This window comes from Ostrinia furnacalis, unplaced genomic scaffold (genome assembly GCF_004193835.3).
Source record: "Ostrinia furnacalis isolate ACB-3 unplaced genomic scaffold, ASM419383v2 OfSCF0292, whole genome shotgun sequence".
In the NCBI taxonomy this organism is placed as follows: Eukaryota; Metazoa; Arthropoda; class Insecta; order Lepidoptera; family Crambidae; genus Ostrinia; species Ostrinia furnacalis.
The window spans coordinates 115869-133249 of record NW_021130531.1 but is presented as its reverse complement, the minus strand read 5'-3'; the positions used below and the strand labels follow the sequence as shown (position 1 = coordinate 133249).

General features: G+C 38.7%; 1 protein-coding gene across 1 annotated transcript in view; it reads right to left on the bottom strand.

The window, feature by feature from the left end:
- Positions 1-17381, bottom strand: part of LOC114358639 (serine/threonine-protein phosphatase alpha-2 isoform) — a 56665-nt gene that overhangs the window by 7182 nt on the left and 32102 nt on the right. The window contains exon 5 of the mRNA XM_028312658.1: positions 1144-1340. Coding sequence (XP_028168459.1) covers positions 1144-1340 — 197 coding nt within the window. The remainder of the gene's footprint in view (positions 1-1143; positions 1341-17381) is intronic.

The following is a 17381-nucleotide window of genomic DNA, read 5'->3' as shown; positions in this document are numbered from 1 at the left end:
ATTTTCGTAGCTTAGTGTTTTAAGAGAATTAGATTGTATCGACTCTCGAGGTAGATAGTGTACAATCACTTTATTGCACTTGTTCCCTTGGTCAGAACGTAGTCTTGATTGAATCCACTTTTTTTTTTTTTTTAATCTTTATTTATTTGGAGGCTTTTGTCTATTAAGACACGACAGCCCCATCGAACCTTAAACTAAATTTACAATTTAATGATTGAATCCACTTGAACGTCTTGAAATATCTCTGGCTCAGAGTGAGCTGCAAAACAATTTTTAGGCAGTTTTGCTCGCGCCTTGACACTTAAAGGCGAAATATAGGGTAGGTTGTAGGAGGCATATAATTTCTAGGGGGAACTCGCCTATTCCCACCTCTCGTTCCCACCGCTGCAACTCCTGGGCCAGGATCTACAGCTTGCCTGCCAATAAAAACCCAACCAGTAAAGGTAAAGTTTGTCCTGGGGGAAAGCTAAACTGTCATTGTACCCGCAACGAAATTAATCAGAAGAACATAGGAGTTCGTAGATACGTTGAGACTTCCCTACACGATGACAGGTGACAAACAAATGTTTAGTATTAGTAACCTTTAAGAAAAGATATGCACCACGAACAATAAACATCAATTAAGGGACCTATCTTATGCGCTATTACTACCTACCAATAATAATAAGCAAGGGAATTTTCTAGGGGAGAAGTTGCCTGTCTCTCCTTGGGTACTTAGGTATACAAATGTAACCGGTTGCTGGAACCAACGACAGATTTGAACGGAAGATTTTAACTGTACCAACCTCCGTGCCGAAGGTAAAACTGACACCGCGGTCGTTCTCTCCCCAGCCGGCGGTATCCTTGTCTAGGTCGGACCACAGCAACCGGTCAACCTGATGTACGCATGTATCCTTCATTGGCGTTGAAAAGGTTAAACCTTTGTTTGTCACCTGCCATCTGCTTTGCAACAGAGGGAAGTCGAACCTTAATTTCGAACTCCTATGTTCTTCTGATTAATTTCGTTGCGGGTCCAATGACAGTTTAACTTTCCCCCGGGACAACGTTGACCTTCATTGGTTGGGTTTTTATGGCAGTCAAGCTGTAGATCCTGGTACACATGAGTTGCAGTGGTGGGAACGAGAATAGTCCTGTTATACCAACCTCAGTGCCGAAGGTAAAACTGACACCGCGGTCGTTCTCTCCCCAGCCGGCGGTGTCCTTATCTGGGTCGGACCACAGCAGGTCGCACAGCAAGCCCTGGTCGGGCACGTCGGTCGGCCGCATGATCCGCCGGATCTGCTCCATCGCTTGCAGGTCGGGCGAGAGACCGCCATGGCAGCAGAAGATTTTCTCGTCAACTGTGGACAAAGAGAGGGGGATTATAAATAAACGTTTGCATCATTTACTGTAGTAAAATAGAGAGGTCGTACTCCTGTAGTGGAGACTAAAAGACTTGATGATAATGATCTTCAAGTATGACTTATAAAGTGGCTCTGTTGTCAAATATAAAATAGAATAAAACTTTATTGACACAGTAAAAAACAAGACAATAAGAATAAAAACAGTTACTGAGCCACTGCGCCAATAGGCTCCCGGTCAGCATTTATCTTGACATGCTCGTAAGGACATGTCAAGAAGCTGGTCTTCCGCGTACTCCCTTGCTTTTGGCATTTAGCCTATTTTACTATTGGTTTGCGAAGTGGCTCTGCTGTCGATTATCTTAAATGAAGTGATTCGTAAGTGGTTCTGCTAAACGTACTCGTAAGAGAACATTATTCTACTAGTTCAGTGTGTCTTCAATATATTAAAATATTATTTGGCCCTGATAAAGGTTTGAATTTAAACGACAACATCCAGCATTTACAATAGTCCCTACCAACTTATTCAAAGCTAATTTTGCAAACTGCCAATCTAAATTTACAAGTGGCACTGTAGAAGGATCGGGCAGCCATTGGATATTCTAGAGATTTTTGCACATCAATCGATTTCGTATGCTCTCATTAGAATTACAGATTCTTTCTGGCGAAGAGGCAGAGCAGCTGTGGGCTCTATTGATAGTTACGAGGCTATTTTTATTACGGGTGCGAATTTAAATACAGTTAAGGGCCTATTCTATTCACGTTGAAACATATTTACAATTGATAATAGATCAGAAAAATTCTCGTGGGGGCAGAAAAGTTCTTGAGTGGCGACCATGGGCCGGAAGACGTAGTTTGGGCAGGCTCGCGGTCGCCAATCGAGAACCTTCACGATCGTCGATCGTCGGAATTAGGTGGACCGACGATCTCGTGAAGGTTGCGGGAAGAACCTGGATCCGGGCAGCGCAGGACCGGTTGTTATGGAAATCCTTGGGGGAGACCTTTGTCCAGCAGTGGTCGTCATTTGGTTGAAACGGATACGTCAGAAATTGAAAGAAGCTGAAAGGAGATTGCCAAAAACGAAGACGCAAAAAGACCAGTTACCAGAATCATATGAGAGGCGCAGTTATACGAACATACGAATAGAATGCTCATTTTCACCATGAATCCCTAATAGTATCCCTATAAGTAACCCCTTGTGAAAACAAAATTTCTGCTAAGTGTTACCATAGGGGTCACTTATAAATTAGGGATTGATGGTGAAAACGGGCATAAGAATCTTAGTTACGGCACTAGATCCGTGTAAGATCGAACATGTCCATCGTACAATAGTCACGTGACGTATACGAAGAACAACACAATTAGCTTATCCATAGACGTTCCGTTCGCTCGTGTTGGCGCCGCGATAACCTCAGGTACGTGTGTTTACCAGACGGCCGAGATAAACAATGGAGACGTTTCCAGAAGGAACTGCCCATCACGAGAACTGGCTCGACTTACGCCCGTATTTACAAACATTACTATGAGGTCTCACAGTGCGCGTGGACGCACAGGGTGACAAACCAATCACAGAGCTCTATTCAACGCTGTGCGTTCGATTTGCCGCTTCACTGAAGCAAGCATCGTTTGTGAATACGGGCGTAAGAGCGCACTTTACAAATCATGTGCCTATGTACTAGATAATGGCTGCTTTGGAGATCTGTGTGTACACTACAGGTACCTGAAAAGGGTCTACATACTAAGAAATAAGATTTTTTTTCAGGAAATTCAACACTGGCACAAGAATTGATTAGCCAACTTTTGTGACGCAGTCACAGGACTGAATGCCTATGAAAATGACACAGGAAAGAAATGTATAATAATGATTCAATATGCGATTCGATCGATCCGTAAAGTTGTTTAAAACCTTAATTGTATTGTTCATTTATCTTGGTAAGTTAACGTCACCCTGATTCGACCTAATGGCTTTAATCCGGATACTAATGAAAATTTATAGCAGAGGATAGAGAACCGTTGTAAAGCCATTGTGCCTCCGTAAAACGTAAATGAGAACACATATTAATTAGCATCTTCCAGGGGATTTAGCAAGGTGACAATAAACGATAGAACATTTGACTGGTAATTTTCAATCGTCTCTTAATTGACAATAGTTTCTTGCGCTGCTTCTTCTCAGCACTGGCCCATTCATTGTCCCGAAGCAGTGGTATGGTTAATACTGAGACGTGTAAAACTGCTGTTTAAAAGCCTACTTGCAAAAAAAACATGGGTTTTATGAGTATTAACCAATCCTACTTGAAATGTTCAAACTTCGAGGCACAATGTTACACGTGAACGTAGTACTTGATTTAAATTTTACACGCTAAATCTTGGCAAAACATTTCGAATTGAAAGACCAACTCATATTGCTTTGTATGTGACTTGTTTTCACACTTGTTTATGTAAATAATATCTTTATCTTTGAGCGGGAACTACTAACATGTGCCTTTCAAGTCAAGTAAAGGTATTGCGTCGAAAAATAGCGCGGTAAAGTGTAAAGTGTGTGGATTTAAAGTAAATGGTTTAAGACAATACTATAGGATTGCGTTCTATTCTGTATTCTATTCAATAAATGGGCCAGTGCTGAGAAGAAGCAGCGCAATAAACTCAAGCCACTATTGTCAGCCTATACTAGGTCTAGCGCTTAACGCATTCAGTGCCTGAGGTAAGGGACCGGCACGGGAGGAGTGACATTGACATATTGATGTGACAGATCATAGCATTCCCTGCGTGTTCGAATCAGAAATGAGGAGATCAGTAGGAGAACCAGAATGACTGACATAGCCCGCAGAATCGCTAAACCAAGTGGGCAGTGGGCGAGGCCGCTAGGGTAGGAAAGTTCTTGAGTGGCGACCACGAGCCGGAAGACGTAGCGTGGGAAGGCCTGATCCTGCAGGACCGACGATCTGGTGAAGGTCGCGGCAGGTGCCTGGATGCGAGCGGTGCAGGACCGTTCTTTGTGGAAATCCTTGGAGGAGGCCTTTCGTCTATCATCATGTCAGATTGCTCAAATAGACATTTTGCCCTCAAGTCTATCCGACGCTTTACGGCCTCTTCCTACGCCTGCATTATCCATGAGCTAGGGTTGAATCCCGTCAGGAAATAGGAAATCTACAGGCACGGGTGACAATTACTCCAATCATCGACAAGGATGGGGCTGCGATGAATTCTTAACAAGGCACGTTAACAGCAGGTCTAGGGGAAATTGGCCGGTCGTCCGGCGTCGAACGGTACGCGTCCCAACTCCCACCGGTGTTGATCTGAATGCCTAGGCTGTAGGGTCGCCACGCAGGTGCCAAGTGCCTGATAAAATATTTTTCTGGATGACGGTAACGGTAGGAAGAACGATTGGTAAGTAAATTGTGCCCGATGTGGGTACACAGGAGCGAATGTTGCTCTCATACTAGAGCTTGCATCACAACATGATGCGAGAAAACGGGATTCAATCCCAAGCACAGGTTTAGGCCCTTAATTAGTTGAGTTTTTATTTTTAAACCTATCACAGGACAAAATGTTCACTTGTGTTTGAGCAGAGTTTTGAGAGTTACACAATTAGAACCTCAATTTGATTTGAGTTCAGATAAAGAATATCCCTTTGCCTTCTCCCTTCGTCTCAATGAACACGTCACTTTTGTATTTTGTGACGTCCTAGACAGAAAACTGATTCTGGACTTGGGGAGTATGTTAGCTCAAAAATCTCGACAGTTATGCCCGTTTTCACTATCAATCCCTAATTTTTAAGTGACCCGAAGGTAACACAACAGAAATTTTGTTTTCATAGGGGTCACTTAAACACTTGGGATTAGTGGTGAAAACGGGCATTAATCAGGTCAAACGTGATGCATGGTGGCCCTACTTGTTAGGCATGTACCGGTGACCCCTTTGTGTACCTACCGCGAATATTAAAGCGCGCTAGTTCTGCGAAGGTGAGATTTGGGGACTGTACATGACGTGGGTTCAACGTGTTTATTTTGCATGTTGCTATTTACTTGTTTTAATAATATTCGTGGATTTATTTAGACGATCTCTTCGTCAGATATTCCTTGAAGTTAGTTTCAGTTTTGGTCGATTTATTAGATTTTTATTTTATTTTCTATTTTAATGCTTTTTTGCACACATAATAAATAGTGGTACAACAGGCGAGCTTAATGCCATGTGGCATTCTCTTCCAGCTCACCAGATTTGATCATTTATGATAAAAAAATATGAAAATTGGAATAATGAAAAAGCGAAAATATTGTTACCTAAAATGGCTTCGTCCTATCTTCTAGCACCTTTTCAGAACATTTACACGCTTCTGTGACAACAAAAAAGAAAGGAAATTCTGTTAAACATATTTCGGAACGAATTCCAAGTAATGAGATTCCATTAGTACACAATTGAATAAACGTATCATCACATAATGCGATATCGCGTCCATTGCCTCAAGAACTCTCCTTTCGTTATTTCATTTACAGAGCGTTGACACTTTATTCAATTTTCATCACACGTGTCAGGTAAAAAACTTTTGTTTCTTTTTTCTTTCTTTAAAGATTTATATATTTTTTATTTCTTGTTTGGTTTATATTAAGACTAAGTTATTATATTTCTTTTTATTTTATATTAAGACAAAGGCAATAATCCAAGGGTTTAATATGAGCTACGAGAGCGTTCAACTCCGACGAGCAATAATTCATCCTAATGCTCCTGAGTTATTGTCAGATTATGCGAGAAGCACTAGGAATATTAAATAACAAACTTAATATTATGTTCGTATTTCTATACGAACATAATATTATAATAACACTGGTCAACAAAAAAAATAAAATTGTTTGTTTCCTGTGATTTTTTTTCTGTTTCTATCTCAAATTGACGCATATTTTTTAAATATGGCAACAGTTTTTCTCTAACAGCTTTTGTTTTTGAGTTATAGCTATCTACCTTCATTTAATATTTTTACTTGGATTTTTGATTTAATTGGACAAAAAAATATATTTTGTTGGTGTTTTCGATATTGCTTCGTTATGAAGATGTTGTGTGCTTAATCCAGATTGCTTCTGCTATGTTTGCGGTAAATATAATATTTGAAAAATGTCGAAAACCTCTATCGGATTTCATGAAAACTGCGTAACATCGACACTTTAAAATAAATATTTGAAATTAATTAATCAAGACCACAAATGGGTTATTTGTGTTCTGGGAATAGGTAACTTACTTTAGGCCAACAAGGGGGCTACACAAAATTCCCGTTTATGTGTATCTGGAACAGTCGTAACAAACAAAAGCATTGGTTACAAAAAATTTGACCAGTGCGGTTTCCCGCACACACAACTTTTTGCTTTTCAGCTAAAGTTGATACAAACTATTTTATAAACATGCCTTTAGTTAGCCAAGACCGTATCACCGTACTTCCACCACTTTATATTAACCTCGGCATCTTGAAACAGTGTGTGAAGGCGCTTGACAAAAGTAACGAATGTTATAATTTTCTTTCATGAAAGTTTTCAGGATTAAGCACAGAAAACTTGAATGTTGGTAATTTTTGATGGGACTCACATTAGGCAACTGGTAAATGATCGTTATTTTAAGAAATCAATGACTGAAGTCCAGTCCTCAGCTTAGAATTCATTTTTTTGGTTATAAGTAATTTCCTAAGCAAAAAGAAATTGTTGAGAGCATGCTATCCAACTTGCAAGAGCTAGGGTGCAACATGGGCATAAAAATACACTTCATGTACTCGCATTAACATCGATTTCCACAAAATGTGGGTGAGTTTAGTGAGGAGCAGGATAAAAGATGTCATTAGAATTTTCGGACAATGGAAGAAGGTTATCAGGGGCGGTGGTGATCATATATGAATGGCAGACCATTGCTGGAGTTTGCAACAAGATCTACTCAAACTTGTCTATTCAAAGAAATCATATAAAAGATCATTTGCTAGCGTTCAATAGATATTTTATCAAGACAATGTATAATTTTTCGTATTTTTTGGTCAAAATAATAAAACTCTATATTTTAAAAAGTAAAGCTGTTGACGATCTCCCAGTATTTTTTTCATAATCAGGGCCATAGAAATACCCAATAACAGAAAAAAAAATAAGGAAAAAAAACATGTGTTGACCAGTGTAATGTAAGTAAACTAAAAATTTAATTATTTTAATGCTAATAAGGTGGGAACGATAAATAAATAAGAAACCTTGCCTCGCACAATTTTTTCTAGGAGTATCGTCGAGCTAGCTTCTAACAAAAAGAGCACTATAGAAAGAGTTCAAGTTCTTCTTTTACGAAGTTTAAATATCAAAAAACATTTGACAGAATTAGAAAACTTTTCCAATCTTGCAAGACAAACTAGAATGGGTAATGTTGAAGCCGATTTCGTAGAAAAGGGTTGTTTGGTAAAAAGATTTTTTAATAAAATCACTGGGTTTGAAAGTTAGGCTTTTCATACCAGCGAATCGAAAAACTTTAAAACTTTAGATTGCATCCGTTATCTGTGTGGTTCGATCAGAGTAGGATAGGACCACCTCCGTTCTTCCTTCGGATAATGCAAGAGATAAATAAGGGAGAGAGGAGGACTAAGAAATATGTGAAGATCAGGCTTCTCCAACCATCAAGGATCTGTAAATTGAACTGCACTTTTTCCAAACAACCAATAATTTCTCATACACTTTGCCAGCTTCCAAGTTACGGCAGTGGCACCTTGCCAGCGTGAGTCATCTGCCCAGCAGGGCTACCCTGAAACTGTTTACGTAGTTTCGGGGTTATCTGTCACCCTTGCTCGTGTTGGAATTTCACTTGGCGTGAAAGAGATGGCGACATTCGAAACTTCGGACGTTTTTCGGAGTAACCCTCCAGGAGTTACTTCGCACCGTGTTTACAAATCAGCTGGAGGCTGCTTAATTGAATCCGACGTTTGTGCACTCCAATTTGCCTCGCTTCTCCACGGGGACTGGATTGAATGTTTGTACGACTGATTGCGTTGCTTTATGGAATGGTGCATTCCTACAAAGTAACATTTTGGCAGGAGATTGGGACATCGTAAATCATTTACGGTTAATTTGTAGAAAGTGAAATTGTAGAAGCATCTGGACTGGAACATAATTTTTCAGTTGGAAAAATCAAGTGCACTAGAAGCGCTAGTTAATACCCATCGACAAAATAATTGCAGGCAAAATAGATAGTAATATGATCCTTTATTAAGTAAAATTGAAAAAAAAAAAAGAGATGATAAAATGAAAACAGCAACCCAAATTCGAAAAACTAATGAGATAGAAAAACATTTTTGAATTTTCTGAAAAGAAATCACTGCAATCAACTCTGAGATATGGTGCGAGCTCTATAATTTTTTATCTAACTTCGCTTCCAACTTTTTTAACTACACAGTAAATAACAGTACTCAAAGCATCATTGTACTACGTCACGGTTCAGTGGTACGAGAACGAGCGTGCGCCGGCGTCGATGCCACGTGCGGACGCGCACGTGAACGTAAACGTACCAAGTGAATTGTTTCTTATTTCTATGTGGCTAGGAGCTATAATTATGGAGAAACGTCGGCTAATCGTTTGAATAATTACTGGGAACCAGCTGGAGTTGGTTGAGTGGATAGGATGTATCCTACGTAATTACGAGATAAATTGTTTGGATCAACGTGATCGCAATATATCGGTCCTGTGGTCGAGAGGTGATGTGTATTTACAGATAACTATGTAATTTAAGACTTTGTAAGGGATATTGGTTACATGTTTAATCATTGGGTTTTGTCAGGGGAAGATTGTTTTGTCTTCTTCGTCGTCATAATCTAATAAAACATAATTATATTGAAACAGGATGCAAAGATGCAATTGCTCTGCTAATCAAAATTATTCGAATATTTTTGCACATACACAAGAAGAGTGCCATTTATTACTTCACAATTCATATAAACAAACACGCGGAAAAAGCTCATGGACATGGACAAAAGCAGAAATTTCTTTGACCATGTGCGTGACCAGATAGATCTTTATGTCAAAGACATTCAACTTAACAAGTATGAGAAAGACACGTGCGAATCAATTTGGCACTCAAGCGTATAAAATTGCGAGAAAACCAAGATCAATCAGGCAGCTCCATCCAAAATATTGATACAGAGGGAGGGATTGACACGGCATATTCCCGTCCCCATTTCTCGTTTTGAGCAAATAAACAATGGCGTAGTGACGCGAGCGTTTAATATCCGGCGTGCATTCGGCTTTCTTTGGCTTGACGTCATCTTCACAGGATGGCTGGAAATGTACGAGTGGGGCTGCGATGACGCAATTGGTGTAATATTTTGGTGCTGAATAAAATATGGTTTCGTAAGAGAAAAATCCTACCTTTTTGTATTAAAGAAACCTTTTTGTGTTCGGTACCAAATTAAGTGACGCATTTGTTTCTAACAGATTGGGAGGCAATTCTGCTCGAGCTTCTGATAGTAACAGGAAAAGACGAGAGCTAAACTTAGTCGTGGTCCACAAACGAGATACAGTCTGATACTAAATCCCAACCTCAACTAAAAGCATCAAGCAACAAATTCGCTACCTAAATAGCTTCTTACGTTTCCAAACAGAAGCCCTCACACTCAAGGTGATTTGCAAGGAGTCATTTGAATTATGTGATTCGCTCTACATTAGTTCAGGTGCCCCATTATGTAAAACTAAGTAGGTCCACGGCGTTGTTTACACGTTGCCAATCACGCACGTATAGTGCACAGCTACTATCGCATAATCCGAGGCAAGGTCAACGATTGCATAACAAAATGATACGCAGTTCGTGGGGTGAACTGACCAATGTCAAATAAGTCTAATCCAGAATTATGTAATTAGAAATTCGCATCTTCGGGACTATTTCCACCTCTCGTTCCCACCACTGCAACTCCAGTATAGCCAGGATCTACACAGCTTGACCGCCATAAAAACCCGACCAATGAAGGTCAAATTTGTCGCGGGGGAAAGTTAAACTGTCATTGGGCCCGCAACGAAATTAATCAGAAGAACAAAGGAGGAGTTCGAAATTAAGATTCGACTTCCCTCCATTGCAAAGCGGATGACAGACAGGTAACAAACAAAGGTTCTAGATATTCGCATCTACTATAATCTATTTAGAATACATCAGTATTCATCAAGTAATTTTATTCTATATCTATTTGCAAATATCCCAATCAAATCAAAATAATGTACTACACATCCCAATATTAATAATGCACATAATGCAAAGCAAACTCGGATCAGACGAGCAATTATAACGAGCAAATATTGGATGAAATACATGAATAAATCATGCATGTACATATTTTCCTTATAAATTAATAATTTATTAGTTAAACCAACACAGCCATGAAATTCAAAATCGCACTTTATGCGCATGAGAGGCGTTATCTACATAAAATAACTTTCAAAAACTAATTGCATTAACTAGACTTATTGTTTTACGGTTAAGATTGCGCAATCCATTGTTATTCATAAGACTGTAGCAATAAAAGTTAAATTGAAACGACGTCTTTATCTAAGGCTGTTCTCACAAAGTGCGACGCTGAACAAAGTATTCAGTGGCTGCGATGCCTATTATTCTGCGAGAGATATGGCACTGTTTGTCAGCACTCTGAAACTGAGAGATTGTTCGTACTTGGTACCTACAAAGAAGTTCCATCGTCTACTATCCAGATTCTAAAACCAGATGGGAATGGGTTCTGCCTGCGGCTATTACTGCATAGATTCCAGATAATGGTCTTATGATCATTCTATGATATGGCTCAACAGATTGATTTAAGACTGTATTATGTAACTACTACTAATAGGAGTTAGGGCTTCAGCTCTAGCTAATCCTATTCGCTAACCACGACTTATCCATCGAGGGTTTTCCACTGAAATTTAAAATTCAAGATATTAGTAGATTTTCTAATTCTAAGATTTTCTGGGGTGGCCAGGATCCATACGTCTATGATTCACGATCAAGCTCTTCAGAACTGTTTAAATAGTTACAGGTACATCTGTCACTGTCGCTCATACTGACATCTCTCTTTGTGTAAGAGGGATGGAAACATTCGAACTTTGGATAAGATTATGTTTTTGGGATTACTTGCAGATGTGGCATCATTATTGCGCAATATCATTTGAGGATAATGATGCGAGTAAATAAGCTGAGCTAACCCAAGTGTGAAACAAGGCTTCACGGTGATGCTAATGCTAGGGTTTAAAGGAGATTAACTACTGCGTATAAATCTAGTTGGTAATGTTGTATGATGAATAGCCAAGTTAATATCTCTGGCAGACGCAGTAAATTGCTTGTCGTTAGGTAGAATCTATTTTTTTATTGATATTGGGTCTTTTGAACTTCAAGAAAACAAAAACAAGAGCCCGACTCAGAATTCAGATTGAATAAAATTTACAGAATGAAAACTGGTTATTTAAGATTTCTCCACTCCACTTTTTGGTGGAAACCTGGCCTAAATGTGGAAAGAATGAATATAGTGAAACAGCATGAAGGGTTCAGTAAAAAACATGCGGTATAACTTAAATATGGCTCAATAAGTGCTTTAATAGTGAACAAACCGATAAAAATCTATATTTATTACTTCCATCGAGACACGCTAGTGGTCGATAATATTAGATAAGCGTGTTTACTTCGTGATTCTATTTTAATAACGCCATAATATAAACTAACTAGAGGAAGGTGCTCGCCCGAATACGCTTGCAAAATTCACTATTTCTTTACAACTCCTTATAACTTCCAACTCCTCCTATGTTCTTCTGATTAATTTCGGTGCGGGTCCAATGACAGTTTAACTTTCCCCCGGGACAAACTTGACCGTCACTGATTGGGTTTTAATTGGCGGTCAAGCTGTAGATTCTGGCTACGCAGGAGTTGCAGCGATGGGAACGAGAGGTGGGAATAGTCCCGATAATTCTTTATAGCTTATGCAATCGAACTATTCTCAATGGCATATCAACTAAGTTCAGACATTAGTTAAGCAAGGCTTTATTTAGTTCGGGAGAGTTATGTCTCCAGAACTCAGATTATAGACACCTGCCGAAGTAAACAATACCAAACGTAGCGTTGACGTATATTCCCCAGTGAGCACTAGAGGTCCCCGTGCAAGTGTTCCCCACACTTAGCATGATGACTCTCGAGGGCCGTGTAACAAGCGAGCGGAGCGGCCTATATGTCACACAAGTGTATGAGGACAAGAATACTGCTGTAGAACAACTTTATTTTCTTACGCGTGGAGTGCGAAGAAATATATTTTTTGTTTGGAGCTCATGGATATTTGATTAAGGACCCTGACCACGCATATGTTTGAACTATTAGATTGTATGTAAAAGAGCTATATCGCTTAGGGAGGATTTTTCAATCGCCCCAAATAAATATAATCAAAAATGAAATTGAGGTCGTACAATTTCTATACAAAACTGTCAACATGTTAAACTTCTCTCTACACATAAGTTTGTTGACGATTAATAAACAGACAGATAATGCTGTAAAATCGCGTTAACAAGAATTTAAGCATATGGAATCAGTAAAATTTTTCCAAGAAAAGTGTTAACAGAAAAATCTGTTAGGAAATCTTCAATTTCGGTTCCTTGGGATCGAGTTATTTATTTTTATAAGGCACCATTACTTATCCAATCTGCCGGAGTTCTCCAAACGCTCAAAGTTTAATGGAATCTCGCAGCAAAGTGTAAGCAACGTAGTAGAATTGATTCGATTGTTTTTATAATGAAATTTCTCGATTATTCGGCTTGCTATTAACATGAATGAATGTGTATGGAATGGTTTGGAGAAAATTCGTCATAAATTATGGTAAGATATTTCTATTATACATAACTAAAACTAATATTTATAAATGCGAAAGTTTGGATGTCTGGATGTTTGTTACTCTTTCACGCAAAACTACTGAACAGATTTTGATGAAACTTTACAGTATTATTATTTATAACCCAGAATAACATAAAGGCTATAATTTATGACGATCTGTGACAAACGAAATTTTACGCGGGTGAAGCCGCGGGCAAAAGCTAGTACATAATATTTCGCCATACAGACAAATAATTTAGAGCGTTTTGCCGTAAGTGCCGAGAGGGCATTTGAAACGCTTGGTAATGGAAACATTTTGCTGAAGCGGTATTATAAATGTGTTGTTGCCCAATGGAGGGCAAACGTGTGTTTCCAGCTAAGGCCCGGTTTTTTGATTCGTAGTTAAAATAACCAATGGTCAAATTTGACAGATGTCAAATGACAAGTGGTCAAATATCAGAAAAAAATGTTTTTCGAACAATGGTTAGCTCGACTTTTAATACATTTTTTAACTATTAGTTAACATTTTGTTAATATTTAACCATTAGTAGCAAAATTTAACAATTTGTTATTTTAACTATGAATCAAAAAACTGGGCCTAAGCGACTCAAATCAGCAGGTCAAGGTTTTGTAACACCGACTGTGGGTATGCTCTAGAGTCTAGACCTGACAATCTCTTGTAAGTTAACAAACAAGTAAACAACTTAACTGTGCCAATGCATTGTATGCGACATTTATTTTATCGTTCATACACTTATATTTTTACAAGTTTTCTCAGACGTTATAAATATTCAATAGAATTCGTTAAGTACGATTAAGATACGAGAGGAAGTCAGTTGATGTGTTAAAATGAGTTTTTGCAGAAGAAGTCCGCATCGCAGAAGAAATCGGCAAAATTCAATAAGAAATACCAATCACGTGAGGCACAAAAATTGCGTGCGAATCCGTTCAATTACTGCATTGCGACGTAACTTTGGCATATCTTCGCATAATGAAAGTTTCTTTACACACAATATAATATTGATTTAATGTTAGTTACTTTGACCCTCACTTTTAAAGTTCTAAACCTTACTACAAATGTATCAGTAAAGAAAGTTCTAGCCAACAATGAAACAGTGCGTGTCGCGGTGACAGCTTGGCCGTGGCATTCGCCTTGGGTCATACTACATAATGTTTGCCAGCTGACCTCACGTTATCGCCGGATATTGTGCACGAAACCACCCATAAAATATTGTCGGGGACGTGACAAAGAACATGTAGGAAACGGGAGAGTCAGAACAGAAATCTACAAATATGAATCAAGGATTTCAAGATTTCAATTTCAAGGTCCAGATCCCATGTCCTAAAATAGTAACCCCCTTACTAATAAAACTCGTTGAACAGTGTTTTAAAGTGACGTTTAGTATGGAAATGTCATTTTAAAACAGTGTTCAACAACTGTGTGTAACTTTTTATTAGTAAGGGGGTTAGTGTAGAGACTATTTTTAGGTTCTCAACCAATCGAAACAATTTATGTAATTGCCAATGTGCAGGAACGTTTCTCACTATTGTTAGTCTAGATTTACAGCTTAACCACAAATGAAACCTAACCAATGAAGGTTGGGTCAAATGTCAGGAAAATCTAAAGTCTTAGGAACGCAACTACGTGTTAGAAAAAATGAGAGCAGACCTAGATCCCGGTGAGTGTAGCGACAAAAAGCAGGCAGTTGAAATCAAAATAAGCTCCCAGGCCTTGTGAAAGCGGAAGTAGGACGAAGGACGGCCATGTTGACGGAGCGCAAATATACGGATGTATAATGCATGCAAAGCCCCGGGCGTAAACTCGGGCGGTTATAAAACAAAATAATGATGTATGTTTATGTATCCTATTAAAATTATAGCATAATAAGGATGAGGATTCTTTAGCTTCTATTTCAATAAAATAATGAGACATATAAAGGCTTCTTAAGAGCATTTGAAGATTGGAAAGGTTCAGCCAAACCAACGCGATCACACGCGATCAGCCGGCATGCAGCGATTGCGATCAAGACTTAGTAAAAGAAGTAAAGGCTATATCAGCCTTTTAGATTAAATATATAAAATATCTATATTTTTTAAATAAAGATTTTGACAAAAACAACACACGAACAGAATATTAAGTAACTTAACTACAGTAACATTTATTTACGCAGCACAACTGTCATTCGTAGTAAACTTAAGTAACAACTAACAATTTATCGCAAAAGCCAGAAAGACAATTAATAGAGTCGCTAATGGGTATACTATAATAATAAATACTTATAGTACACAATACAACCCTGCTCAAACAAGGAAACGTGCGAATCCGTCGGATGTTTGTTCGATAAAGGTATTTATAACAATATCAAGATATGTGAAAGTCGAACCAAGAAACGAGAGAACTGAGCAACCGAAGACGCTGAAGTTTGTTTGACTTTCGGAAACATAGAAGCGAGAAACAAAGCAAGAAGAACAAACAACTCCGATGTGTATTTTGTGATAACTTACTGAAGGCTTTTACAAAGTAATACTGATATGATTGAGTGGAATTTAAATCTAGCTCACATAACTATGGTTTTAAATGAATGAATACAAGAAAAAAAACAGTATATTCTTGACTCCAAGCACACCTGATGATCAGCCAAATATAACGGGACTATTCCCATCTCTCGTTCCCACCGCTGCAACTCCTGTGTAGCCAGGATCTACTGCTTGAGCGCCAATAAAAACCCAACCAGTGAAGGTCCAGTTTGACCCGGGGAAAAGTTAAACTGTCATTGGACCCGCAACGAAATTAATCAGAAGAACATAGGAGGAGTTCGAAGTAATCATCAGCCAAATATGGAAACGATTACACAAGCAATAAAAGCTGAATTTGAAGAAGCCAATAAAGAGGTTTCATGACGTGCACACTCCACAGAAGTTCCAGTCAATCAGGAAGTTAAAAATAGGCGAGTTGACGTCATCGCTTTGGCAGGCTATGGGGTAGCTCTGTCAACGGTACTTGAGCGCACTTTCATTATATCGCCTTTTAGCTAATTGACTTTGAGGCGTTTGTTTTACTATAATTGGATTAGGCTGGCGGTTTTTGCAGGTATGTAAAATTTCAATCTGCAATTTTCAACAATTAATAATATTATTATTTGGGTTTCAGTGGTGAAAATCTTCAACCCAGTTTTTGTATCAAAAATCACATGAAAAATATCAAAGCTCTACACAAAATAAAAGTTGTACCCTCTTATCGACCTCGATAAGCAGATTAACTGTCGGATAAGTCCCCAATAACCTTGGGTGACATTCTGTTTTTAGTGGGGTCTATTTAGGCACTTAGGGCGTAATTACCCACGTCGTTACGTTATACGGCGCTGTTTTGTCAAGCCGGGCAGGCCCTCAGCGATTGTTTACAAAGCTCTACATTCAGGGTTGAAGAAAGCTAATACAGTGACATAGATTTAATGGTATCATTAGGCTTTGTTGTTTTACATTATTTCGGTCACGGAGGTTGTTAGGTTTTGTTAGGTACATTTACAAAACTGCTTTCATCTTAAAAGCGTAGCGCTGTCTGTTCCTCCCATATAAAAATATGAGTATATATTTATATTTTGAGAAATAATATTTTGCTGGTTGGAAACTTTATGACTTTATTGAAAAATAACTTGAAGTTAAATCGTATTACTGTAAATTATTGCCAACCCTGAGTCTTCAGAAATTGAGTGGGCGCCCTTTTCTATGCTTAGTACGTATTTTTGATCGGCACGTGACCTTACATCATCCTGAAGTTTATGGCAGAGTATCTTCAGAGTACTTACCAATATGAGTCTTGATTTAGATTTCGTATATTTTTCCACTGTAAGTTTACACTTTAAATGAAAATAGGAGTTGTAGTTTTAACTTGGCTTTCATCTTTTATCACAGCAGAAACTTTTGGAGAAGTAATTAACATACGTTACTGTTTCTCCAAAGTAAAACAACGGAATTTCTGTAAATGACGACGCGACGTGGAATTTAATAATCGTTATCAATGTAGATAGTGTCTATATAGGTAGTAATTTATCAAGGCATTTGTAAGAAGCCCCGGCGAAGTTTCCGGGGTGTGCCAGTGTCACCATCCCTGGATCTGGCTTAGACGCCCCCTCCCGGTTTCTGTACGCCGCCGGCGTTTTTGTCCACCACGTGACCTACTTCTACCCGGCGTTTGTGGCGCGTACCCGGCAAAATTCG